The 27859-nt window shown below is 40.0% G+C and overlaps 1 protein-coding gene across 8 annotated transcripts in view; it reads left to right on the plus strand.

Moving 5' to 3' along the window:
- Nucleotides 1–27859, plus strand: part of adgrb1a (adhesion G protein-coupled receptor B1a) — a 197634-nt gene that overhangs the window by 26802 nt on the left and 142973 nt on the right. For all 8 annotated transcript variants that reach the window (XM_063488506.1, XM_063488504.1, XM_063488511.1 and 5 more), the window contains exon 2: nucleotides 23357–24260. In XM_063488506.1, the coding sequence (XP_063344576.1) occupies nucleotides 23525–24260 (736 nt within the window). In that variant the 5' untranslated portion in view covers nucleotides 23357–23524. The remainder of the gene's footprint in view (nucleotides 1–23356; nucleotides 24261–27859) is intronic.

The raw sequence follows: 27859 nt of genomic DNA on the forward strand, positions 1-27859 counted from the left end.
AGTCCGGTGCCTGGCCATTTAGCACTTTATAAGTTAAAAGTAAGATTTTGAATTTAATTCTAAAACGCACTGGAAGCCAATGAAGGGAAGCAAGCACCGGAGTAATATGTTGGTGTTTCTTCACACGAGTCAAAGGGCGAGCTGCAGCATTCTGTACAAGTTGGAGCCGGGCCAAGCTGGACTGACTAACACCCACATAAAGTGAAATGCAGTAGTCCAGTTGAGATAAAACAAACGCATGAATTGCTCGTTCCAAGTTTCTAAAGGATAGAAAAGATCTCACTTTGGATAGGAGCCTTAATTTAAAAAAGGACCGCTGGACAACTGAATTAATTTGTTTCTCAAATGTAAGTTTGCTATCCAAGAAAACCCCCAGGTTTTTTACATGCGTTTTAACAGCACATGTTAGGCTACATAAGTCCAAATCTGGGGCATTGAAATTACAGCTTGGTCCAAAAATAATTACCTCTGTTTTATCCTCGTTGAAGGTAAGAAAATTTGAGGCCATCCAGGTTTTAACTTCGTCGAGACATTTGACTAGCGATTCCAAGGGCGTAGAGGTGTTTCTATTAAGCCGAAGATAAATCTGGGTGTCATCGGCGTATGAGTGAAAGCAGATGTTATGCTTCCTAAAAATTAGGCCTAGGGGCAACATATAGATTGAAAAGAGAATTGGGCCTAGTACGGAGCCCTGCGGGACACCACAAGTAAAAGGGGCTGGGGAGGAAATACAATCATCAAGGCTCACAGAGAAAGTCCTCTTGGAGAGGTATGACCTAAACCATTCCAAGGGGATGCCTTTGATGCCACATTGCTCCAATCGGGAGATCAAAATGCTGTGGTCGACAGTATCAAAGGCTGCAGTTAAGTCTAGGAGCAGGAGCACAGCTGGGTCTCCTGAGTCAGTGATTAATAAAATATCATTAAGTATTTTTAAAAGGGCAGTTTCTGTGCTGTGGTGGGTTTTGAAGCCTGACTGGAACTTCTCAAAAATATTATGACTGTTTAGAAAGGATTGTAGCTGCTCAAATACAATCCTTTCTAGGATTTTTGACAGAAACGGCAGCTTGGAGACAGGTCTAAAATTAGTAAGAACAGAAGAATCAAGATTCGGTTTTTTAAGTACTGGCTGCACTACAGCGTGCTTGTATCCAGTTGGTACTACTCCAGAGCTGAGACTGCTATTAAAAATAGTTAAGATGTCAGAACCGACTACCTTAATAATCTTTTTTAGAAAATGGGTTGGGACTCCATCTGAGGGGCAGGATGATGTCTTTATGCTATTGCAAATCTCTTCTACCTGGTTAAGACATACAGCCTCAAACTGATCAAAAACAGTTGAGGGGGTATATATTAATGAGACATTATACAGAGCTGGGGTAGACGTAGATCGAAGCCTTTCTATCTTATTAATAAAAAACTGCAAGAATCTATCGCAAGTTTCAATAGAGCTATCTATATGGAACACAGGGGAGGTATTCAAGACCGATTCAATAACTGAAAAAAGAGTTCGGGAGTTATTAGAGTTGGTCTCAATAATGCTTGCGAGAAACTTAGATTTTTCGGCTTTCACGATGGCTTGATATCTAGATAGGCTCTCTCTCAGCAGCAGGAAAGAGACTTGTAACTTGTCCTTTTTCCATTTTCGTTCAGCCTTCCTGCACTGTCGCCTAGCTGAACGAGTTGAGTCGTTTATCCACGGGTCTGAGTGAGCTGTTGATCGCACTGATTTAAATGGGGCGATCTCATCAAGAATAGTCTTACATTTATTATTAAAATTCAAATCCATCTGCTCAGTGCCATCACCAAGAGAGGAATTCGACAGTCTTTCAAAGGCAGTGGAAAACTGTTCTGTGGAAGTTGGTTTAAAAGCACGATAGCGTCGTGTTGAGGATGTAGGTTTAAGATGGCAATGAGATAAAAGTATATTAAACACTAATGGACAGTGGTCGGAAAAGATTGCATCACTTATTTCCAAGTTAAATATTGATAATCCAAGAGACAACACGAGGTCCAACGTGTGGCCCTGTACATGTGTTGGATCCAATACATGCTGGATGAGGCTAAAAGAGTCAATCAGATTTAAAAAGTCTTTAGCCAGCTGATTGTGGGGGCAGCATACATGGATATTATAATCTCCTACTATTAGAATTTGATCATAACTCGGGATGATTCCTGCTAAAAAAGTAGAAAAATCTCGAATAAAATCTTTGTTATATTTTGGAGGTCTGTATTACTCCAACAAGTGTTGGGCGTGGGTTCCCCAATTCAAAAAGTAGAATTTCGAAGCTTGAGTAGAAGTCTGTTGAAAGTTGTTTATATGTTAGTGTCTTCCTGAGGACAGCCGCAACTCCGCCCCCACGTTTGCCCATCCTCGGCAGATTTAAATAATCACAGTCAGAAGGTAGGAGTTCCGTAAAACAATTGAGCTCACCTGGTCTAAGTTTCCGTTAGGAGCATCAGATCCAAATCGCGGTGAGTAAAAAAGTCCTTTAAAATAAAGGTTTTATTAGCTAACGAGCGGACATTAGCAAGGCAAATCCTTAGTGAAGTGGAAGGCTTAGTACTGGAAATAGGAGCCCGTTGAAGCGTCTGCAGGTTCTGGAAATTTATTCCTCTCTGACGATGTCGCGGAGGTCGCAGGCGTGGGTTTATTGTAGTAATCCCAGCGACAGGAACCAAACAGGGGTAGATCATGGTCGGGGAGGTCCAGTGTTTGACGTAATCAGATCTGGCCGCCTCAAAGTATTGATCATTCCCAAGACGTAAGAAGGCAGCCTTCAGTCTCACCAGTCGACCGCTTCGTCTTCCCCGGCGCCGGCGGTGCCTAGTTGATTGGGGTAGCTTCGAGGCAAAGCAAAGGCAGGCTGGGACAGGAACACCGGGCAGAAACGGTGGAGGGAGAAATTTCTGATTTCTGTAGTTCCAGCAGGATTCACGTCTCAAACAAGGTAATCTTAAATCTAAAAGCGTTTGGCGATCATAGACACACAGAGAGTTAGCATCTTTTGCAGCGAGTAAAACAAAGACAAACAATAACACTGGGAGGGACAGACGGCTGGCCGTGAACACTGGCGCCATCTTGCTTCATATTATTCATGTCAAAGCGCTTCACAAGTACTCAGGACGATCAAAGATTAACGGTGGTAAAGATTTGAACTTGTGACAGTTGCTTTTAACTGAGTGTTAAAGAAAATAACCTTGCTAGATTTTGGCTCCGTTGACATGTAAAATGATTCCTCAGAGTGCCGCAAGCAACAGAAGATGTCTAACTTTTTTCTCTGTCAGTCTTGCCTTGCTGCCTCCTTACTCACTGGACACTTCTTCCTGTGCCGGAGAAGGCAGTGCACTTTTCTTAAACTTTTTAATAAGCCTTTAATAAGGCAAACACAAAGCAAAAAGGTTAATGAAGTGGCTAAATCCAGCAACACTTACTAAGTGGGCAACAGTGCAGTGATCTGATACATAATAATCAATGCTGATCGAAAAAAAAAAAGTAATAAATAAATAAATACAATTAAGGGAAAAACCTAAATCAAACATCAGCTTTCGGCTCTGACATACATTGTGTTGAGTTGCTGAGAACAAAATAATGTATCAGTTAGTGAGTGGAAACTCCTCTCAACTGTTTTAGAGCTGGATTCAAAACCAAATGTAGTAGGCATATAGGTAGGAATTATTTCCTGTGGCTTTTTGTGGTGCATCATAGTTAAATGAGTCATTTGTTACACATGATGTCATTGTCAATCACGAGATGGAAGAGGGAGTAAGAGGCTGCCCAACACTGATCGTAAATTTGACAGTATCATCCTTTTTGATCCCTCTGTCCCCACAATTACAGTGGTTTTGGAAATCAGTTTATGGAGTCTGTTGTTATCCCCGCAGTCTGCTGGCCAAGCACACTACAAGATAGTGGATGGCAGTGGCCACCACTACTCATAAAATATCCCGAGCATCATCTGCCACATGTTAAAGGACCTCAATCTTCTCAGAAAATGAAAGTCCACTTTATTGTCAGTGTGCAGCATTTTTAATCTCCACTCCAAGCATGAATGGAAATAGGAGTTCAGTGTTCTTGTCCTTCTCATGTATAGAACCGGTTCATTTTGTCTTTCTCAGGTTAAGCTGCAGATGGTTTAGCTCGGACCAGCCAACAGAATTTTGCAGAGCCATCAGAAAACTTGTAAAGGTGGCAGGTCTCTGTGCAGTAGCTTAAGCCCGTGGTAGTGGCTAGTGAGGCACATATATCGTCTCCCAGTCAGGTAGTGAGCTATCCAGGTTGCTAGAGAGGTATCCACCTGCATTGCCGCCAGCTTATCACCCAGTAGAACCAGTCTGGTGGTGCTGAAGGCACTGGAGAAGTAAAAACGGGCTTGCTGGTTTCTCCATGTGGATGTAGACACAGTCAAGGCAGTTCAGGCACCTGTTCCTTCTGGGTGCCTCCTAGTTGAGGTTTCCAGGCGTGTCCTACTGAGAGGAGACCCTGGGGTAAACACAGGTCAAATTGCAGAGGTTACATCTCTTGGTTGGCTTAGGAACACCTTGGTGTTCCCCCAGATGAACTGGCTGGAGAGTTGCATTGACTGCTGCCCCTGTGATCCAGCCCTGTATAAGCAGCAGAAAATGAGTAGATGGGTAAGACTTCATCCCTGATTCAACTTTTTAGCTGAATGTTTAGATTTATACCATTCATAAGACTGACTGGGTAATACACTGGAAATGCATTGGTGTAGTCACAAGTCTACTAGGACAAGGAGTTTGTCTTCATGTGTCAAAGAACAGCCAGAAACCTTAATTCCCAGCCTTTTTATTTGCTGATTGTGTTTTCAGTCTTCCTCCTTCATCTGTAGGGGAATTGCAGTGATTCATTCATTCCCAAAATAGACAGGCGCATTAGAAAACCCCAGGAACACAATCTGTGAAATCTTCTTTCAGTGTCTGAAATAGTCTGAGGAATTTAGCCAGCATGTCTGCTTGTTCAACATGCAGTTTTGTTCTCACTTGCTTTTTCAAAGTGCCATGAGCTATTTGACGTGTAATGGTGTGATGTCACATTTTGCTTTCTCACACACTGTCTCCTGATTCAACTATTCTCACATTGTCACTGACTATACTTTTTGGTCTTGATAGAAAGATTCACATGGAATGTTTTTGAAGTCCATATTGACACACATGATTTTTAAATGACACTCTTAAGAACTGAAGACCACCTTTGAAAATGATATAAAACACCTGATACACATAAACTGACATATGAACTCTTTTATTATTTTACAGAGCAAAATGGAGACAAAGATCCTCTAGTTCATTTAAGAATTATATCATCACATAGCTTGTACAGCAGAAACATCAATATTGATCATGTTTTAATACTAGATAAAAACATCAGGAGATGAAGATCTAAGTCATCATCAGTGACAACTCAAACCCTAATGGAACAGGGTTATGGTCATCACCAATTATGTTTCATGTTCTTTTTTTGTTTGTCGTAAAAGGGTAATACACATTTATCAGCATGAGCACTTAATCACATCCAAATCACATGGCCGATTTAAGATGATGTTAGGAGCAAGATGAAGCCTCATTGAGTTTCACCATTTCAGCTCGTGGGCTTCAGACTATACATTAGTTTTTAAATTGTGATATTCAAGGTAAAACTTTATGATATGTAATTTAGACCAGCGGTCCCCAACACCCGGGCCACGGACCGGTACCAGTTCGTCAGTAGTTTGATACCAGGCCGCTAGAGTTGAGGCTCTGGGGTGAAATGTATGGTTTTCAGGGTTTTTATCGTTATTTTTTTATCATTTTTATTGTTAACTCTGTTACCCTGGGTCTTTTCCTGTGTGTTATGAATATATCTTCTTTATTTTGGTACTGGTACTGGTTTTATTTTGTTGTATTTATCCATGACACCTTAAAGGCCGGTCCGTGAAAATATTGTCGGACATAAACCGCTCCGTGGCGCAAAAAAGGTTGGGGACTGCTGATTTAGACCATGCATTTTGTCCCTCAGTTGTAAAAGGCTTGATGGGATATTGTCAGGCAGGCAGGCATACAGCGTGGACACCTAAATGATACCATAGGTGTATCTATCTACTAGGTGTAGGTGTAGCTACCATAGATATATCTACTAAAAATGCCAGAGGAGTACGAATCTCACTGACCTTGACTTTATGGTCAGATGTCAAGTTTTATGAAAATCTTGTGAATGTGATAGATCAAGAAGGAAACCTGGGATTACGTGGGATTTTCACATTTATAGCATAGCTGTGTTTACTAAAAGTGACGTTAGAATCTCAGTGACTCTGACCTCATACAAAAACTCACACACTCATCATACAAGTACTTTCTTTTTTCATACTCCAATGGATGCATCTTGAGCAGCGTATTTGGATATTTTACATAGCAGACTGGAGCAGCCAGGGATCGAACCACTGCCCTTCCACTCAGTAGATGACTTGCTCTACCTCCTAAGCTCCAGCCACCCCTCCTGAATACTGTTGACATGTTCAGTGCAAGAAGAACCAGTAAACACTGGATTGAAACCCCTCGCCCTTTCCTACTGGTGGAAAAATGTCAGCCAAGAAAAACTACATGACAACACGCGGCATTTGGTTGCTTGGTAAGAGGGGAATTTTGTAGGAGTGACTGCAGTAAGAGTGAGCGAGATGGAGATTTATAGCAAATTTTGACATGTGAAAGATTTGTGACATTTGGAGTGTATAGTTAGTGTGTAATTCAGTTTTTTGTTTGTTTGCTTCGTTTTGGTTTTGCATGTGTGTGATTTTTAGGTCCATTGTGTTAATGCATTATGTCAAAATTCAATTCAGTTCAATTTATTATTTTTTTTGTATAGATCACAACAATTGCCTCAATAAACTATATAAGCATAGGTAACCTCATCAGGTTAAATTCATTACAAGTCATTTCCTGACTGTCAGGACCAAATGTCATGACAATTTATCTAGCGGTTTTTGATTTTTCAAGAAAAACAAAACAAACTATAAGCAAATGTGTTTGAATAGGTCTTCACTCTATAAGTGAAAACTGGGACAAGTCTCAGTGTGAATAAAATTTCATAGAAAGTCAAAAGTGCTGAACAATGCACAGAGCCCAAGTTAATGTCTATCCAACAGTCAAAAACCCATGGACATACTCATTTTGAAGAAACATCAGCCAATATAGGTAAAATGAATGGCAACACTGAATTCTATTTAAAGGAGACAATATCACGACTAAGTTCCAGAGACATTGGTGTAGAATTCAGCATTGCAGAGCTGTTGTAAGATACATACAGGCATCTGTGTGAACTTTTTTCAGACTGCAAGGGCATGCGTGGTCAGTGTGTTTCCTCGTCATCTTCTAAGGTCGCTTTCACAATTGGCTATTGTGCTATCATGCTGAATCATTGGTGCCATTTGCCTGTGTGTGTGTGCGTGCATGTATGGATGCATTATGCACACCCCAAAACAGACAAAATTGCTTTGGACATGAAAATATGCATCTCTGTGTGTATGTGTCAATGTATAATTTTGCATATGTTTGCATTTGGGTGTGAATAATAATATGTGTTTGGCACAACAGGCTCATCATGTAATTCTGCTCCCATACATCACTAATGATGGTGTAATGGGCAGAATAATTTTCATGCTGCTCCTCCGCTTGACAGCACTTAACCTGCAGCTGATCAGGAATCTGCACTCGATTGATGTAGAAGCAGCATGAAAAAGACACATTACCTTAGATGGTTGTAAAACTAAGCAGGTCTAAAAGTGAATTAGAAAAGATGCATGAAATCAGCAAAATCGTACTAAAAACCGCACTAGTTGAGAATCTTTTTGTTAAAGGTATTAGAAAAGTCAGTAGTTTAGCTGAAACAGTTGTAATGGGCAGCCAAGCTCCTGTTCATTGCTCCCAAGGGTTTTACTTGAGTACTCACTGGAGCATTTTCAACATTTAGATGCCCCCTTACTTCAAGCATGAGTGCAATGTCAAAGACATGATGCATTTAAGTGTTGGTAACAGAAATACAATTGACTCAACATCATCAATCATCAAGATAAATAGTTCCTGTGATGCTGTTTCATACCGATTACATGGACATTGGGCTCTCAATGTGTTGCAACTCAGATCAAATGCTGTGTAAGATTTGCTTTCAGTGGTTAGTAAGACTGCACTAAAAAAACATTATATAGATGCCAAACATCACATCATCTCACTAAATGTTCTTATTCAAATTGGTGCTGGGCTACCATGAGTTTTTAGAAGAACTCCAGTGCTCCGTGGAAGAACCGGAGACAGTGGCTTGGAGAAAGACACTCAGTGCAGATTTGAACCTGAGCCTCTGCTTAAGCCTTACAGCATGTAGCTCACTTGTTCAACCCAGCGAAGTATATCAGCATCCTCTTACTTGATTATGCCGCCTGGCATTTTGTGCATTAGTCATTTGTTTTCTCCATCCATTAGGATGTGACATTTAAGCTTTATCATTATCAGTAAATATAAAAGCTCAAGTAGTGGCTGCTGGGAAGAGTTAATGTTTTTCACAGTAATTGAAAATATAGATGTATGCTCTTATTTAAGTAAAATGACCAGCAACAATTTGAATAATTTCAGTATTGAGGACTTTTATTACGTGACCTTCAGTAGACCTTTGTAGAGACGATAATTTGAGTCAGTTCCACTTGCCGGTATTGAAATTCCACATAGCGGAGTAATAATAAAGAATCTCAAAAAACAGCAAAAACAGAAACCAGTCTTCATGCACTGGAAATAACAATAAAACCCGAACAGACACTCAAACTCAAATATATTAACCAAGAATCCAAACTCGAATATACAGAACCTAGTGAATGATCATGACAAACTCATTCAAAATTTGCTGTGATGACCTGACTTGCAATAGGACTTCATTTAGGTGGTATTGAGTTGTTACTTGTCCTGGTTTTCCACTTGATTTAGAACTTAAATCTTGAGTCCTCAGAACTGACTGCTGAGCTGGAACTTGGGTGGTTTAATTATTATTAAAAGTCACTGGTTTTCTCTCTAAACTATATGCAGATTTCATCTGTGGTCATTTCTAATGACTTCTGTTACATCCATATGACAACATTTGATAAGAACTGTCAATTAATGCAAACTGAAGGTTTTGTCAGGCTTAATATATGGACTGCTGGAGGAAGATACTTAAAAATTTGATCTCTGAAGAGCTCCAATAAAAAAATCAGTCCTAACAAATTCTTCAAATGTCATTTCAGGAACCCATGTAGGTGCATATTTTTAATATTCGAAGAAGGAATAAAGCAGGTCTCTTAAATCTAGCTGATTGATCACAGTGGTTTCACATTTCTTTTGTAGACTTTCAAAGCTCTACATATAATGCATTTATAGCTGCATGTAACACAGCTGAAATGACATTTGAAAGAAGTGAGTTGCATATGATGTTCTCTTTCAGTTTTAATCCCTTTCACTTTGTGCAAACACATAGCTTTTCTGATTAACTCATTTTCATCTCAATGCAATCTGGCTTGCTATCCAAAGCAATTGCCTTTCATATTAATGCGATTATGTCGTAGAACAAAGCAACCATTATACAGAGACTTATGGTGCTAGTTGAAAAAAGGACCATCACATTGCCATCAGTAACATCCCTACTGAGTATGGGTATTAGGAGTAAGAGATAACAGTCACATGCATCATGTCTCTAATCTTGCATTGCTTTCTCTTCTGGCTGTGGGCAGAGCACCACTGTGACTGCAGCTATGAGAGAATCCCAGCAAAGCTGAGGATCAGTTATCATTTTAAACCCATTAATTTGCTTAAAAACACTGATGCTGTTTGCTCTATATGTTACAAGAGTGTAATCTGGGGTTACACATGTCATAAAGTCTCATCTCTGTAAAATCCAATTAAATCTGTGTTTAACTCTGGATGAACAGCACAGCCACTGTCTTGTGTTTTTGGAATAATTGCTAGTTGTCTCTTCTCTTTGTCTCCTTATTTCATTTCACATTCAAGGACAGAGCAGCATTCAACACCTACAGTACAAACAGTCTGTAAAGTAAATCTAATATTAAACCTGTTATATTAGACTCATGCTTTGTTAAGTGTTACAGTGTTATGAACAATACTGACATCTGTTTAATGTCTGTACTCTACATAATGATGTCTGACTGACACTGACAGCCTGGCATGAGAATAGCTGTCAGTTTAGTCAGCTGGTCTGTCTATTGAACGCCTCAGTTTGGAACAAGATATCTCTCAACAACACAGACGTCTGATAGGGTTGTCACTAACTTGCACTTTGGTTCCCATTAGTTTTGCCAGGTTACCAGTAACTTGTTTAGAGCTAGATTCACATCTAAAACCTTTCTTTAAATAATGCAATGTAAATCTTCAAATAAAAGGTTGGTAAAAAATTTTTTTAAAATGGTGTCAACTGCACTGCATGAGGAAGTCAGGAATGTGATGTGAAGCTGGTGCAGAACATTCATGAGGACAAAGACGTGAGGTGTGCAGTATGGGTTCATTAGTATAGGGGTAGGATTGAATCAGGGATCTGTGCTGAGACCCTTTTTGTTTGTAATGGTATTGGACAGGTTGACTGATGAGGTCAGGCAGGTCTCTCTATTGGCTGAGATGCTTCCGGACATTACAGTGACCTGTAGTGAGAGCAGGGAGTAGGTTAAAGAAAGCCTGGAGCGGTGGAGGTACACACTGGAGAGAAGAGGAATGAAAGTCAGTAGAAGCAAGATGGAATATATGTGTATAAATGAGAGTGAAGCAGGTATAAAAGCAAAGATGCAACAAGTAGACATAAGGTTAGATGAGTTTAAATGACTGGTTTAGCTATCCAAAGGTGAAGAAGAGAGTGCAGTCACGGTGCAGTATGTGGAGATGATTGAGGGTCAGGGATTAGAGACAGAAGAAAAGCAGCAAGAGTAAAAGAGAAGATGATAGCGAGAGCTGCTATGATGTATGGTTCGAAGGTGGTATCAATGCCAAAAACACAGGAGTCCAAGTTGAGAATTGAGGATTTTAAGATTTTCATTGGGAAGGACCAGGATGGACAAGATTAGAAATGAGTAAATCAGACGGATGGCTCAGGTAGAGCAAAGTTAGAGAGGTGAAGATGAGATCATTTGGACATGGATAGTGGATATACCCAAACTCTAGCCTTATTTTCAAAATTGTTGTATCCTCTTTTCCTTATTTTAAAACAACTACTGAGATCGTGCTACAATATATTTCAGTAAATTTCCACAATATATTTGCATAACAGAAGCCAGCGGAAAGAGATATTAACTTTTATTTTATTCCGCGGGTTCTTGCTGAATGCAGTTTTACTGTTCTTGCATGAAACACACACACACAGGAGAGTCATAAATTTCTGTCAGAAGTAAATAACACACCAGACCACTTAAAAGTTGGCTAATGCAATTTCTAATTTATTTGTAGACAGAGCTTCTGCCTTCATAAACACCTATTAGGAGATGCTGCAGCCTCATAACAGCATGTCGGCAGCACCAAAGCACAAGATTAAATGCTGTGGTAATGGTGTTAACGCAATGCAATCTAAGGCAGACTCCAAGACCTAAAGAACAAGATCCTTTTCATGCAAATTTTCAGGAGAACTGGTGCCACTGCAGGCTGCCCCTTTAGCCCCATTCTTAGAAGAAAAAAAAGACAAACAGGTTGCATAGCAGAATTTCTAGAATGTTGAACAAAACAGTGCACACAATGCCAGTATGATAAGCATATATGCACATCGTTTCATTAATTGTTCATCCCTTTTTTGCAATCCAGTACTGCCTGCACAGTGACTATATTCTACATCACTTTTTATCAATTAAACATACCCCGCCTTAACTGTAAAACATTCTGTTGAGCTCTGCGGGAGCTGAAATGAAACATGTACCTGAATGATGGTGAACGAGTGTGTGTATGTCCGTGTGTGTGTGTGTGTGTGTGTGTGTGTGTGTGTGTGTGTGTGTGTGTGTGTGTGTGTGTGTGTGTGTGTGTGTGTGTGTGTGTGTGTGTGTGTGTGTGAGAGAGACATATCTTTCCTCTGCTTATTAGAAAGGTTTTGACATTTACCGCAGTAAACACATTCATCAACAGAGACAGATGATTATCTGTTTAATTTTGGAGCCTCAGAAGATGTCACAGGTTTTGTTATAGCAGTCGTCAGGGTGCAGCTGCACAGAAACAGCAGCAGTTTGTTGAGTTCTCCCCTAGCTTGTTCATCTATTAACTTTTATAGCTAAGGACAGCTCTGGAATGTATTATGGAAGTGCAGAAAATGGGCAGATTGAAGAAAGATATCATGCAAAAGAGATTTGCAATGAAGAATCCACAAAATGTTACTGAATACTATACATTTTCTAATTGTACTGCAGCCATCAATAATGCTTTTAAATGCACTCAAACTTTCTGCATGATCTGCTGTTGTAAATGCAAGCTTTAAACCTTACAGATTTGGGGTATTCTTTGTAGTTAACTATGGTACAGCTGTATAATTTTACTGTTACTATGGTTCAAGGTTCAAGGTTCTTTATTTGTCACATGCATAGTTATACAAGTATAACACACAATGAAATGTATCCTGACACGCTCCTCAACATGTGCAAAAAAAGGGGGGGGGGGGGGGGGGGTAGAGGAATAACATTATAAATATATATATATATATATATATATATACACATTGGGTGAATGTGCAGTAGTAGCAGTAGTACACATTCAAACTTCTTTCTTTCTGCAACACTGAATTTGTTAAATTGTGCTTTAAATCCTTAAAGGTAAAACTGTTTCCTTCATCCTGAGTTAAGATATGTAGTTGTTTGAATGTTATTACACCTCTTTTATTTCTGTTCACTTCAAAGTTAAAACTTCTCAATGGCATGAAAATTACATTCCTATAAAACAAAATAGATTTTTCAATAACAGTTTTGTGCATTGCAATTTCTGCCTGGATAATACTATCTAAATGAGCTGCAGATTAATGAAGTGGTTTGGAGTCAGCAGGAGTTAGTAGCTGTAGGAACAAAAATGAATATTTATGAATGATGAATTTGAGAGATTAAAGATTTGAAAGATAAACTTGTACAAGTTGTTTCAGAGTCAGATGTCAGGTGTTACTACTGTAATCAAGTAAGTCATACTCATTATAACTTTCTATGTCTTGAAGGTTTTCAGCCATCCGGGTCATTGTAGTCTAAGGAGCTTGGAAAGAAAAGCGTCTGGACTTCTTTAAGTTCCTTGAAGACATTTCACCTCTCATTTGAGAAGCTTCTTCAGTTCTAAGAGCAACAGGTGAAGAGTCCCAGATTTTTAAGCTCTATTGGGAGTGTCCCTAAGAGGGTTGTGGAACCCCTATAGATCCTCTGCCTAATCACATGAGCCAAGGCATGAAAACGGGTGTGGGTCACAATCAGAACCCATTGTGAGACCTTGCCCCACCCAATCATGTGACGTACTGAGGTCAAATAACCCAAGATGTAAGTGGGCATTAAGGCATCTGGGAAGAGATTTCAAAACTGTATTATAGATCCCAGACAGTTGGCGTCGCAAGCCACCCCCTCTGTTCAAAGATAGACAGATACATTGGAAGAATCCATGTATGGATTTCTCACAGTGAAAGAAGCCATCTGTGTCCATGACCCTCTTAGGGGCACTCCTCTTAGGGCTTAAAAATTAGCTGTTTGCGTGGTGATGAGAAGGATTACTCCATGGCCGATGTTTGTTTGACTCTAGGTAGCCAGACATTCCTCTTGTCAGTGGGTTTAGCAAACAAGCTGCCCTGTTTTAGGTCTAGATTTTCCTACAGTGTTATATGGTAGGATTCCACTGATACACATTGAAAGTCTAGGAGATCTGAATGCTGCTTTTGTTGTTCAGCTAATGTCTTCAAGTTAGGAAATGAGTCTGTAGATACACTTAGAATTTGCAGTTTCAAGTTTGGTTACCATGAGAGCTCAGAGGGGACTCGGTGAAAGAGCTATCTTTTTATTATAAGAACATCCAGGAGCAGATGGAGAGGATATTGTGGCTTATGTGCAGAAAATAAAAGACAGACTGGAGAAAATGACCACACTGGCACAGCAGAACATGAAAGTAGCTCAGAAAACCTGGTACAACAAGAATGCCAAAGGAATGACTTTCCAACCAGGACAGCAGGTATTGTTGTTGCTCAATGCAAGTGACAGCAAGCTGCTGGCCAAATGGGCTGGGCCTTACAGAGTACCAAAATGCCTTGGTAATGTCAAATAATATTACATACCTGATAGGAAGAAAGAAAAACCCATCAAGTATTTTAATGTTAATCTTTTGAAGGAATTCCAGCAGCCCCCACAGCAGCCCATGTAGTGCTTTGTTTGTGTGGCTAAGTATGAAGTACAGGGAAAATAATTATTTCCTACAAGCAAAGCAGAGCGAGATTCAGTAACTCTTACTCATGCCCAGCCTTCCCAGTAGGAAGATATAAGACCTTGATCCACTATTGTTATAAGAAAAGTTAGTTTCATAGCTCTGTTGAAGTCTCCCCGAGGAGCAAAACTCTACCCTACACAAAGTTCTACAGAATTTCTGAATGCTTGTTGCCACAGCTAAAGAAGGAGATTGACCTACTGTTGGCAATTCAGATACTTGAAGCATCAACCCAATTATGGTGTAGATGGCTCACTGAGGTTCTGCATTGACTAAAGATATCTCAACTCTGTCTCCAAGTCAGATTCCTATCCAATGGCTGGCATCAGTGAAGAGAGTGGAAAGTGGGGAGGAGCAAGTTTATCACCACTCTTGACCTAAACAAGAGTTTTCTGCAGTGTACTTTGATGACGTGGTGGTAGCTAGCCAGACCTGGGCAGAGCATGTGGCTCACTTCACCCTACTGGCAAAAAAGCTGGTGGAGTATCAAGTCAAAACTCAGCTGAGGAAAGCGGAGGAAATCCATGATTATCCAGTCCCTGCAACATACAGGGAGGTGTGTGTTTCTGTACAATTTCACTCACTTTGCAAAGACGTTGCCGTCACTGACTTAACGAATGCGTGACAGGGTTTCTCACACTCTGGATATCACAAGGCCTTTCAGGGACAGGGATAGCTCAGTAGGTAGAGTGGTGGCCCCATGATCGGAAGGTCCGAATCGACTGAACGGCTGCCCTGAGGTATCCCTGAGCAAGGTACCGTCCCTACATACTGCTCCCCTGGCGCCCAATGGCTGCCCACTGCTTCACTGTGTGAATGGGTTAAATGCAGAGAGGAATTTCCCCACGTGGATCAATAATGTATACATTATTATTATTATTACACACCAGACAGATGCCTCTGGAGTGGGCATAGGGACAGTACTGCTGTAGGAGGTGGATGGAGGAAGACATCAAGTTATTTTCTTCAGAAGAAAGCTGTGGGACAGAGAGTAAAGATATTCCACTCTAGAAAGTGGAGTGTCTTCCAATGAAATGGGCTGTGGAGTCATTGAAGTACTATCTTCTAGGCAGACACTTCATCTTGGAAACAGACCGTCACACTCTCCACTGACTACACAAAATGAGTGTAGCTACTTGAGAGTATCTCTTTGCAACCCTGTGACTTCACAATGTATCAGTCAGGGAAGTCTAACCATGGAACAAACTGCCTCTCATGTATGCACAGTTGCGGTCAGAAGTTAACATCCACTCATCATGCGCATGAAGGCAGTTTTAGGCGTTTAATGATTTCTTTCATTTCTATGATTTCTATCCTTTTTCTGTGATAGAGTGATTGTAGAGCATAGATCTTTAATGACTTAAAAAACAGTAACTGGGTGCACAAGTTTGAATTCATTTTGGATTTTCCCTAGTTACTTTACTGTAGGTGACTCCTCAGCATCTTGTTTTAGCCTTACCTTTCTATGATTCCCACCTTCCCCATTTCTTCTGTGTGTGATTGCTCACAAGAGCCTTGTATACATGAAATGAACAGCCTTGGTGATTTGTATCCACCAAATAAAGACAGAGAAAGGTTGTCCCTGCTGACATATTTTGCATGTGAAAGAATTTGCTGGCACAGAAGAGCAATTTTACTCACTTTTTGCTACAGAGAAGAGGAAAGCTGCCAGTGGCTTTCTGCCTTGTAGTTTAAATGGCAGTGTGGCAGCAGGTCCCAGAGGTACTCTGCTAATCAGCCTGTAATCCCTGTGCTGCTGATGTGAGAACTGATGCTCCACGCGACTCTATCATTTTCTCATCAGTGCTCTCTTTGTCTGTCTCCATCGTTCTCTCTGTCTCTATGCATTTCTGTCTGAGGGACTGTGGCTTCCCTTTGATTGAGCCATTGTTCTGACTCGCTCATAGAGTCAGCCTGTTGGGCATGTTTACATGGATTCATGCTCCTAGGTTGCTGGCTAATGCAACAACTTTGTTCTTTTAATTGCTTGCTGTGCTAGCCACAGGCTGAAAGGAATGAATAATTCCACACTACAGAACACTAAATTTTGTACCCAGTAAAGCATTTTTTGCTCTGAATATGGATATACTCTTTTAGCGGTGTACAGGACTGAATCTATACTTGTACAGGCATTGTCATCAATTTGCAACTTCTGTTTCTGGAAAAGTGAAAAAAATGGGAAAGAAATCCTTCAGTGTTCCTTTGGGCATTTGCTAAACATATGAGTGTCACTTAAAGAACTGGCAGCTTTCACTGTGAATTGAAATATCTGCCAGATTTGGTGGGAGTTTGATGCTGATGGCAAAAAATTACCTCCAGAAGCCAAGATATTAAACAGAAACTGTGAATAATTAGGAAATGTGCTGTTAGAGGGGGAAGGTTTTGCTTTTCTGTCATAATACCACAGTAAAGTTTCAAATTATTAAGGTCAGCATACAGTGCTTAACAAATATATTAGACCACCTGTCATAAAAACAATAAAAGACAAGTAATTTCTAAATAGGTCAAAACCCTATTTAAAACTAAAATTATATTGTTATTTATTAGGCAACATGACTTGACTTTTTTTTTTAATACCCAAATTTAAGCCGGCATATTGGACTGCTGAGTGGAAGTCAGAAATTAATCTAGCACAACATTCAGCCATTACTGACTTTTAAACAAGTAATTTTTCTGTTCAGGAATGCAAGTAATTATCTGTACCTGGTACCTTTATTTTGTTGGTCTTTTTCAGCTTTATTACAGAGTGCAGTGAAGAGTGACAGAAAAGCTGGGGGGCATCAGATTCAAACCAGGCCAGCCGCTTTCTACAAAGTGGTGTGTGGTCGCCTGCTTGTCCCAGTGAGCTAAACTGGCGACCAGCAATTGGCATCTTATTAACAAAACAATGTGCTTTGCTGTTTTTTTTCTGTTTTTTTTTTGTAAAACACTACATTTTAAAATTATAGATAACAACCATATTTATATTTTAGGATTAAAAATATAATTTGACCTTTTTAATTATCTTACAGCTTGCACATACTGGTAGAATAACCATTACATAAAAGGGGGACGATACATAAAAATATGATTATCATTATTACCAATATAGTATAATATATTTGTTTATTATACCATGTATGTTCAAGTTGTACCTCTGAATGAAAAGCTCAGGCTTTAGGCTGATCTCAACACCTTTCAGACATCCGTGCGATAGCAAAGCTTTCTGTTTGCTGCAGGCAGACATTCAGAAAAAAGGTTGGCTTAAAGGGACTGGTAGTTTTACACAGTGGTATAAGATAAATAAGGATTTGAACTTTAAACTTTTGGACTTTGAACTGGGAATCATGCATAATCTAGTTGAGTCTAAGAATAAAAATAAGGCACTTAAGGTGTTTATAAAAGGTCCCGTTTACTTTTATTATTAGGCAACATCATTTTTGGAGCTTCACATATCTGAGGACAAGCCTAAGATTTATGTGTTAGACAAGTAATGACAAATGACTGGTCCTGTTAAATTTGGTAGACAGACAGATACAAAGACATAAAAAACAGTCAAAATAACATCTGACAATAAATAAAAATAAAAGACTAATAAAAGACTGAAGAATCACTCAAATGTTTTACATCTGTCCAGTAGACATACAGTGGTGTGAAAAACACTTTGGCCCCTTCCCGATTTTTTTTTGTATGTAACCCTCTAATTTAAATATTAGAAAAAGATAACACAAGCAAGATGCAGTTTCTAAATGAAGGTGTCTATTATTAAGGGGAAATAAATCCAAACCCACATAGCCCTGTTTGAAAAACTGATTGCCTCCTAAACCTAATAACTAGTTGGGCCACCTTTAGCAGCAAGAACTGCAGTCAAGCGCTTGCAGTAACTGGCAGTGAGTCTTTTACAGCTCTGTGGAGGAATTTTGGCCCACTCATCTTTCCAGAATTGTTGTAAGGGAGGTTCGAGCATGGACCGCCTTTTTAAGGTCATGCCACAGCTTCTCAATCGGATTCAGGTCAGGACATTGACTAAGCCACTTCAAAGTCCTTCATTTTGTTTTTCTTAAGCCATTCAGAGGTGAACGTGCTGATGTGTTTTGGATGATTGTCCTGCTGCAGAACCCAACTGTGCTTCAGCTTGAGGTCACGAACAGATAGCTGGACACTCATTTTCTGAAATGCTGTGTTACTTTTATGCCAGATGTAATGGGCGTAAAACCTTCCAAAAAGTTAAACTTTTGTCTCGCAACAAAGTATTTTTCCAAAATTCTTGGGGATCATCATGATGTTTTGTGGAAAAACTGAGATGAGCCTTTATGTTCCTTTTGCTGAGCAGTGATTTTGGTCTTGGAACTTTGGCATGCAGGCCATTTTTTGCGCAGTCTCTTTCTTATGACGATGTCATGAACCTTAACTGAGGCAAGTGAGGTCTGCAGTCTTTGACATGTTGTTCTGGGGCTTTGTGACCTCTTGAATGAGTCATCACTGCGCTATTGGAGTAAATTTGGTCAGCTGAACTCTCCTGGGAAGGTTCACCACTTTTCCATGTGTTCACCATTTGTGGATAATGGCTGTCACTGTGGTTCGCTGGAGTCCCACAGCTTTAGAAATGGCTTTATGACCTTTTCCAGACCAGCTGATTGCAATGACTTTGTGTCTCATTTGTTCCTGAATTTCCTTGGACCACACCCTGATGTCTGATTTTTGAGGGTCTTTTGGTCATTCTCCACATTGTCAGGCAGGTCCTTTTAAGTGAGTTCTTGATAGAGAACAGGTGTGGCAGTAATCAGACCTGGGTGTGGCTAGAGAAATTAAACTCAGCTTTTCAAAGATGTAATACACCACAGTTAATGTAATGATCTGAACATTTAAGTGTGATAAACATACAACAAATAGGAAATCAGGAAGCGGGCAAACACTTTTCGCACCACTGTAGATTTGAATATTATGTCAAGTCATGAATCTTTATTTTTTGGTTCTGTTCTGCCATATCTGTGTGCTTTTCGTGCTCATACATAAGACATAAGAAAGAAAATGGGCTTAACCATTACACACTGGACCACTTTTCATTGAATGTATTATTACTTCTACCAAACGACGACACAAGGTTTAAAAATACATAAATTATTTAAATACTCCATTTTCTGTGTCACCATTGCTAAAGTTTGCGAATTTAGAGAATCCCTAAGAAAACCAGTGTTCGTATCTTGTTCTGTTATTCTGTGGGAAGATAAAACACTCCCTGTCCATAATGCAGCATGTAAAAGAAGAGATTCAAAGGGGTGTATTGATTAATTGACAGGAAACAATGAGATTAATCCTCAACTCTGATTTCTTTCACTGCCATATCTTATTCTTCTTTACACCAGTAGTTGAAAGTGTGTTAATAGCTGCTCTGGGTCTGCAAGTTTTTCAAACACAAAGATCGATATGTGACAGTATGGGGTCTGTGTGTGTGCCAGGGCTGGGGTTTGAAGAAATGGCAGGGTGTCAGTAATGAGGGGAGTTTTGACATGAACAGGCAGCTGTGCATTGGGTAATAAGATTTGTTCATCGCAAGTTAAGAGCAGGAGGAGTTGGAAATATAGGTGGGTGAAAGAGGGGTTGGAGAAAGAAGAGGTGGAGCTGTCAATACCAGGTCTTTATCCTCCGTTAAACGTTGATTTAATACACTCGTGTCAGGTTTGTCTAGTGAAAGAGGTTGGTGAAATTAGAGAGCCACCAGACTGAGATGGGAAAAAACAAGGTGAAACAGGACAAGGTGTGAGGAACAGCAAGATGAAAGGAGACTAGAAGAATCACTGCACCAGAGGAGCACCATTTAGTTATAAATCTTTTAACATCCATAAAAAGGCTAAAAAAGAACCCCAATTACTAATAATAAATCTTCAGTAATTTTAAAGATTGATATTTTGCCATAGCAGAGGTTTTTTTTTTTTTTAATTTACACCCTTGAACTCAACTTTGAAAAAACTTATCTCAAATGTTCTGTTTAAAGGAATGCTGACAAATGTAGGAAAGTCCAGTATGTCATGAGTGACAATCCAAGAATACAGATTGCAGTAGCCACGGATAAACAATGATTAGCAAGATAAAGTTTTTAAGGGTGTTCATATGCTGTTAATATACAGAAATTCCTGCTATTTCAGGATTTGGAGAAATGCCTACTTGTTAGGGAATGTGGTCATTTTGTGTGGTTAAATCAGCTTATGGTATCTTTCCTAATTTAATGGGCAGCTATAAAGTTGCTACGCAAAGCATTTAAAATACACCATGAAATATAAAAGCATTTATTTTTCTTCTGTACAAATCATCATCTTCATCATTTATTTACTACAGTGATCTGAGATCTGTGAAGTTCCAAAGCTGTTTGGAGTGGCTTCATTTTTATCGTCAAAGAAAAAATGCTCTTGTTTGACAATGCCAGCTGTATAGTTTGATTATGGTTTGCTTAATTAACATTGCTTGGAAATGAAACTCCATTCTGTAGAGACACTACAGACCGCTTTCTAAATTTTCTGTTTAGATTGTGTTTCATTTGTTATAATAGCTCATCTTTATTGAGTCCCAACAGCTTATTGTATCTTTAATGCTATCCCACTTCAAGCCTCCCTATAGACAAACGCAGACACACACAGGTCATTTTGATTAATCAGGCACAGGTTTCACATTGTGCTAGTTTCCTTGGCTACACTAAACAAAATTGCTGTCAGGATCTCCCTGTGTGAAATCCATATTGAGGTCCACGACAGAGATCCAGTTGTGCCTGCTATCAATTTATAGTGCCATATTTACCTTGTTGTTGTTTGAATTTACATCTGAGAAATTGGTTTTAATAATGTTCTTTATTTTGGTATTATTCGGCTTTTCAAAGACATTTTTTTTCATACTCTGCATCAGTCTCATTGTCTTAAGTCTGTGATTTTGCAACTGCTATGTATGCATCCAGACAAGGCGCAAAATGCCAGCTACACTCAAGAACACCAGGGCCAGCGCAGATTTTGGCACAAAACATCTGAACGGAGTCACCCAGCTTTGAAATAAAATGTTTGAACAGATAAAACCAAGATGCACTTGTGCCAGAATGATAGAGAGAAGTATGGAGAAGGAAAAGAACAGATATTGAGCCAAAGCATTACGCATTGCCTCCACCATGTTTAACAGGTAATCTTATGGGCATGGGCATTCATGGCTGCCAATGGAACAGTGCTATGCAACTGCTGATAGAAGTAGTGGGATGAATTCTGCAGGGTTACACTTTCTGCTGAAGTTCAGACAAATCAGATGGCATTTTATAGTGCAAATGCATTACGACCCAAAGAAAACAACAAAAGCAACCCAAGAGTTTCTCAGTCACACGATCTCAGTCAAGCAGAGCGTGCTTTTCAGTTACTGATGACAAAACTGAAACCCACAAACAAGCAGCAGCAACTAAAAGCGGCTTCAGTGAGGACCTGGCAGAACATCTCAAGGGAGGAAACAGCATTTGGTGATGTCCATGATTTCCAGACTTCAGGCAGTCATTGCCAAGGATTTTCATCCATTTAAACCAATCCTTACATGCCAATCTATGTTCATTTGTCCAGTTACTGTTGAAGCTCTGAAAATGGAGGACCATCTTTAAAAATAGCTTTAATTCCTAAACCCTTAATACATGACTTTTGTTAAACCCCTTGAATTAAAGTTGAAGGTTTGCTGTTTAATTGCATATTGACATTTGATTTAAAATCCACTTTGGTGATATAGAGGCAAAATAAAATGTAAGAAAAAAGAAAAATTTGTCATTTTCCATGGATCTAAACTATTGCCACAAAAATACCACAATAGATTTATATTCATTGTGTTTCAGAAAGCAGACAATTGCCAATAGTGTTGCCTTTTCTTTTTATAATTTTTATAATAAAATTTTGAAAATTTGCTGACAACTGGGTCAGTCTGGGGGTTTATGACAAACAGCAACTGCTTTCCTTTTGACTGCTAGAATACAAAATACCGTGAAATGTATATGAAAGTTTTTACAACTTACACTTGAAGGTTGCCGAACACATTTCTATCACTTTCTTCAAACTTCTATCAGTTGAACCTGTTTTCGTCATGTCTTCACATTATTGTGTTGTTTCTTTGTTCAGATCTCCCTTGAACATTCTGCCTTTTGTTTTTCATTGAACACCTTAAACAATGGATTCAACAATTTCCTATAAAGCACCCGTTTGAAGTTAATTTGTTTACTCAGCTGAAACGATTTAATTTTCACTACAAGAGGAATAAAGCAATGTAAATTTGACTGATGCTGTTTACCATTCTAAAGCTGTTTTCCACATCACAGCATTTCAATATGGTGGTACTGATCTTTAACTACTAAAAGCAGCAAAGCTACTCAGTGAAACGCAGTCCTTCATATAATGTAAAAAAAAAAAAGAGAGAGAGAGAGAAAAGAGTTTAAAAGAAGAAATGGGTCAAAAGTGAAATACACTCCAAAGTGTCTCAGACAGCAATACATAAGGTAATTGTTCTGGCTTTAATAAGCAAACACAAGTACAAGTAGTGATCATAGCATTTCTGTCTGTTGCTGGGCCCTGATAAAGTGGATTAATGAATGACTGCAGGTGTTGCCTTTTTTGTAATTAATAGTCTTATAATTGGACAAATTAATGTGCTGCCGGATGAAATATGGGAGCAGACATGTGAGGAAAACAGTTGTCTCTCAGGAGGAGACCAATTTGAACTCACATAATGAAGAAAAACTTAAACTAAATCACAGCTTCCCTCCTTCCATCTGCTGCTGTTCGTCTTCTTGTTTCTCTACAGAGCCCAAGTCACCACAGTCGTTCTCATTTTGCAGCATAAACAATAATAGCTGAGTGAGATTTCTCATCATGCAGATAAACAGAATAAGTATAATCCAGTACCATTGTGTGATCAGATTTATATCTTGTCCTTTCTCTTTTTGCAGGTTCCTGTGACTCTCGGGGTCGACTGACGCAGCCATGGGCCAGTTACTGCCTTTTTGAAAGAATCTATACTCCCCCTCCTCTTCCTTCTTCTTTCCTCACCACACTGAGCTGGAAGTTGACTCATCCACAGTCAGAGAGAGGTGTCTCCTTCTATTCATCCACACACCATGACAAGCATTCTTCTTCTGGTTCCTGGCCAGGCAAGGTGGCCACTCCCAGTGCTATTCTTGCATATTGCCCTTTTTCTGCTGATGAGGGGTTGTTGTCATGCAGCCCCCTCTGGCCCAGAGTCTGATTCGTGTTCCACATTAGTCCAAAGCCGCTTTTTTGGCTTTTTCCTGTCTTCTTCAGTGTTTCCCGCCGTGCCTTGTTCCTGGACCCTACAGAACCCCGATCCACGACGCTACACAATCTTCATCAAAGTGACTAAACCCACTCAGCACTGTATGGCGCAGCAGCTTCGCACATTCCAGTATGATTCCTTCCTGGAGACTACACGCACCTACCTGGGCATGGAGAGTTTTGATGAAGTTGTGAGGCTTTGTGATACATCTGCGCCTGTGGCCTTCCTGGAGGCTGGGAAACAGTTCCTACAAATGAGGAAAGGACATCCTAGGGCTGGTATGGCAATCACAGAGGGAAATGGAGATTTCAAGACAGAGTATCTGGTGGTGGGGAAGCGCAACCCTAGCATGGCAGCCTGTCAGATGCTGTGCCAGTGGCTTGAGGACTGTTTAACCTCCAGTACATCCAACAGACCCTGTGGCATCATGCAGACTCCATGTTTATGCTGGGACCAGCCACCACTACTGAGTGAGGGTGATAGCTGCTATCACAATGGAGTTTATCTTGAAAACTGTTTACCCAGTGTGAAAGAGAGTGGAAAAGATGTTGAGATAAATGGTAAGTAGAAATGCGTTCACGGTTGTTTAACTTTGCTAAAAGTATTTGATTGCCATTGATACATTGTTAAAATATCAACTGCATCTCTTCCCAAAAAATCCCTGCCTTCCTGTAAAATGAGGAGAAACAAGGAATGCTTTCAAGAAACTATTTGCACTAGATTGGTCTGTGTTATGGCTGAACCTCAGTAGGTCATCGGTGGTGTTTAACATGGTGCTCCCTCCAAAGTAATGGAGAATGACATCAAAATGACATCTTCAGTGGCAATCAAGCTGGAGAAAATGTTTATTATTTGTGAAAAGTGAGAACAATTGTCCTCGAGTGCACTGGCTATAGAAGGGAGAAAGAGGCAAATGGAAGGTTTAAGGTGTCATCTGATGTAAGCAAGATCTGTGACCTTGCACCATATTTCATCCTTCTGCGGTCCAGAAAGAGACATTTGATCGGCCTCCGGGAAGCTTTTGGGAACAGAGGAGAATCAAGTGGTGCTGATACTGGATAGCTTTGAGGATACCCAGAGCTGGGGGGAGGGGGAGCAAAGAGGAAGAGAGATGGAGAGAAAGACAAAAATGTATTGGGCTGGCTGAGGGCCTGTGGCTTGAAGTGTAATTGTCTGCTGCTTGAACCCAGCCCCCCCCCCCCCCTCCCCCCCTTTCCCCCAGCAGACAGGATGTGGCCTGACATCTCTATCCCGGCTTCATCAGGACTATGGCCAGAGGGATGGAACATTTCTCACCCCCTCCATTTCAACCCCCTAACCTTTCCTCCATCTATCTCTCTTTTTTCTCTGTTCCCTCACTTACTTTCCCTAATCAGCCTGTGGCCTTATTTCCTTGGCCGTCCTCCTCCCACTTCTCCTCTGAGCCACCATTGCTGCCTCCCCATCTTTCCCTCCCCAGGCTGATAGTGGGCTGATACTGAGCCAGTCGTGGGAAGCCAACCAAGCAGAGAAGATGTTGCGGTGGGTATCTCGTGCCTTATCCTCCTCCAGTCTCCGAAGCAGCTAATATCCCCTTGCCGCTCCAGCCTCCTCTTCGCTAGTTATCATCCTTATATAATCCTGCTTATGGTGCTCATCAGTGGGGTGTGGGCTGTTTGTGCCTTAAGGTGTGAAAAATAAAAAAGAAATATAACATCCACTGTTGGCTTCTGTGGCGATAAAGAAGGACACATTACGGCTTTTCTCCCTGTTTGCTTCAGCCCATCCTGGCAAAGCATCTCATAGATGATAATCCTATGTTCAGAGTGAAAGAGTGACATTGGAACCGTGTGAGACCTCAAATGGAGGAGGCAAGCAGTCTGTGAATATTTGGTTGGATTGGTGACTGGTAGAGTGAATTGGAAGATGAAGATAAAGAGTGGCTGGGGAGATGTAATAGATTCTGTGTGAAAAGGTCGGACTGTCAGATGGTTATGGCCAACTGCGCAGCAAAGAGGGGACCAGGGGGGTGATGGCTGTGAATGATGGATGAAGGAAAGACAATAGATATAGAGATGAGAGAGAGAGGGGTTAGGGGAGGATAAAGGAAAGTATAGAGGCTGACAGGTGAGCTGAGAGGTGAGATATTTGAGATGGACGAGGCTTGATTAGGATAAATGTTGTTTGCAGCTGGACCTTTGTAGTCTCAGGACCTTCAGTAACCAAAGACTTCCTAGATTATAATCTGTGTTCCAGCTTCCTTCACTCCCTCTCTGCAGGTGTATGGAAGGTCCTGTCCAGCAGCACACAAGCTCTGCTCATGTCTAGCTGATGGATCCTAGATGAGGAGTTTGGCTTCTTATAGAGGGTTCTGAAGCATTTCCTTGTCCTCATACAGCCATAAGCATAAAAGGTCACCAAAGTAAAACTACAAAGAAAAAGGGAACTTATCTGATTGTCCTGGTAGCTTGTAATCCTTTAATTCTTGCAATTTAAAAGTTTATGCAAAGCCCACTCTTTGCAATGTTTGAGAGCTGTTATCTGCTGCCTCCTATGGGTAGCTGTACAATCTCAGTGTGTGCTGTTCGCAGTCAAAACATAATCCCACATTGCACATTGCATTTTACCTCGCAGAGTTACTGTTTAGTGGTACTGCAGGAAATAGCTTATTTATTGTGTAGTTAAGCAGAAGGCAGAAGGTGGGTGTGGAATTCATCAGATTTTCATCAGGGGAGGTTTGTATTCCGATACAGATGCAAATGATGATTGCCTTGAAGTTAAATTTAGTATAAGTAAGAATAATCTTACCCAATTTTAACCCTTACTGCCCTGGAGGCAGCAAACTCTTATTAAAACACAACTGTAGAAGTTGGCAAAGTGTATCACACTAATGAAGAGGGCAGCAGGAAGCTCACGGAGCTAGCAATTTTTGCGTTTCACTTTTGCATTTTAAGGACAGAGTTTTAAGGACAAGTTCCAGGAGCTTGTTTATTGACTAAGAATCTTTCTGTCCAGTTTACTTTTTCCAAATCCGACTGTGGCTTGATGATATGAAGACAGACTTTTATTTTATTTCAAAAGAACAAGGTTTTTTGGCCTTATACTTGAGACATAAAAGGCCCTGAGGTGTAACCATGTTCTTTTTAAAAAAAAAAAAGTAGTTATCGATCTTCACACAACAGCGATTCCTAAAAATTTGGGTTTGAAATATAAACCAAAAGATAATGCACTAATCAGCATAGCTTATAAACCCATGTTATCATCACAATAGAAAATACAAAAAATATGAAATGTTTAAACTGGGATATTTAACTGTGTCTTGAAAAATATGACAGCAACCTGTCTGAAAATAGTTGGCACAAAAGACTGGAAAAATAAGTGATATTAAAAAGAAAAAAGCTGATGGAAAATCTTCTTGTCAATTAGGTTAACTGGCAACAGGTCAATAGCAAAAAGAGCATCTCTGAGAGGGAGAGTTTCTCTGCAGTAAAGACAACGAATTAAATTTAATAGATATTTCACTACAGTTGAACACATGCAGTTTGTTGCAATGAATTTCAACAAACTGTATCTAAAACAGTTTGTGGAACAATTTCATAATTCTGTTCATACTAACAGTAATGTAAAATTGTGTTGACTTTGATTATGAAAATCTGGAGGAATCTCTGTGTGCAAAGGACAAATCAAATTTTAAATCCTGTTTTTGGAAAACATAGATCCTGTGTTGTTTTCAGTGCTCAATTCAAAAGTCTGCATCACTGATTCATAGCAGAAGAGTCCAGGCGCTGAAATGAGCTAAACAACAGGTTGGGCAAAATGTTTTCCTTCAGCCCAATCTGCTGTATATGTGTTGAATAGAATATGGGTTTCCGAGATGTGCAAACTCTACACTCTACTTCGATTTACATTTTGCATACAGTCCTAACTTTTTTGGAATTGATGTTTTATTTGGCAGGTGTGTAAGACTTTTATTTAGGAAAAGGTGGCTCAGCGGTCACCTTTCTACACATCCAGTTTTATATAGGACACCCTTTTTAAGCAGCTGCTTATGAAGTCATTTTGCAACTTCCCTCACCTTTCATGCTGTATCTGTCATTGTGTCTGGTGTTACTGATGGCTGCTCTGCTCTGTGTTGCTGCTCCCTCCCTGACATTGGCTTTCTATGTATGCATATGAGAAG

The sequence above is a fragment of the Pelmatolapia mariae genome, linkage group LG10_11 (assembly GCF_036321145.2).
Source record: "Pelmatolapia mariae isolate MD_Pm_ZW linkage group LG10_11, Pm_UMD_F_2, whole genome shotgun sequence".
Classification (NCBI taxonomy): Eukaryota; Metazoa; Chordata; class Actinopteri; order Cichliformes; family Cichlidae; genus Pelmatolapia; species Pelmatolapia mariae.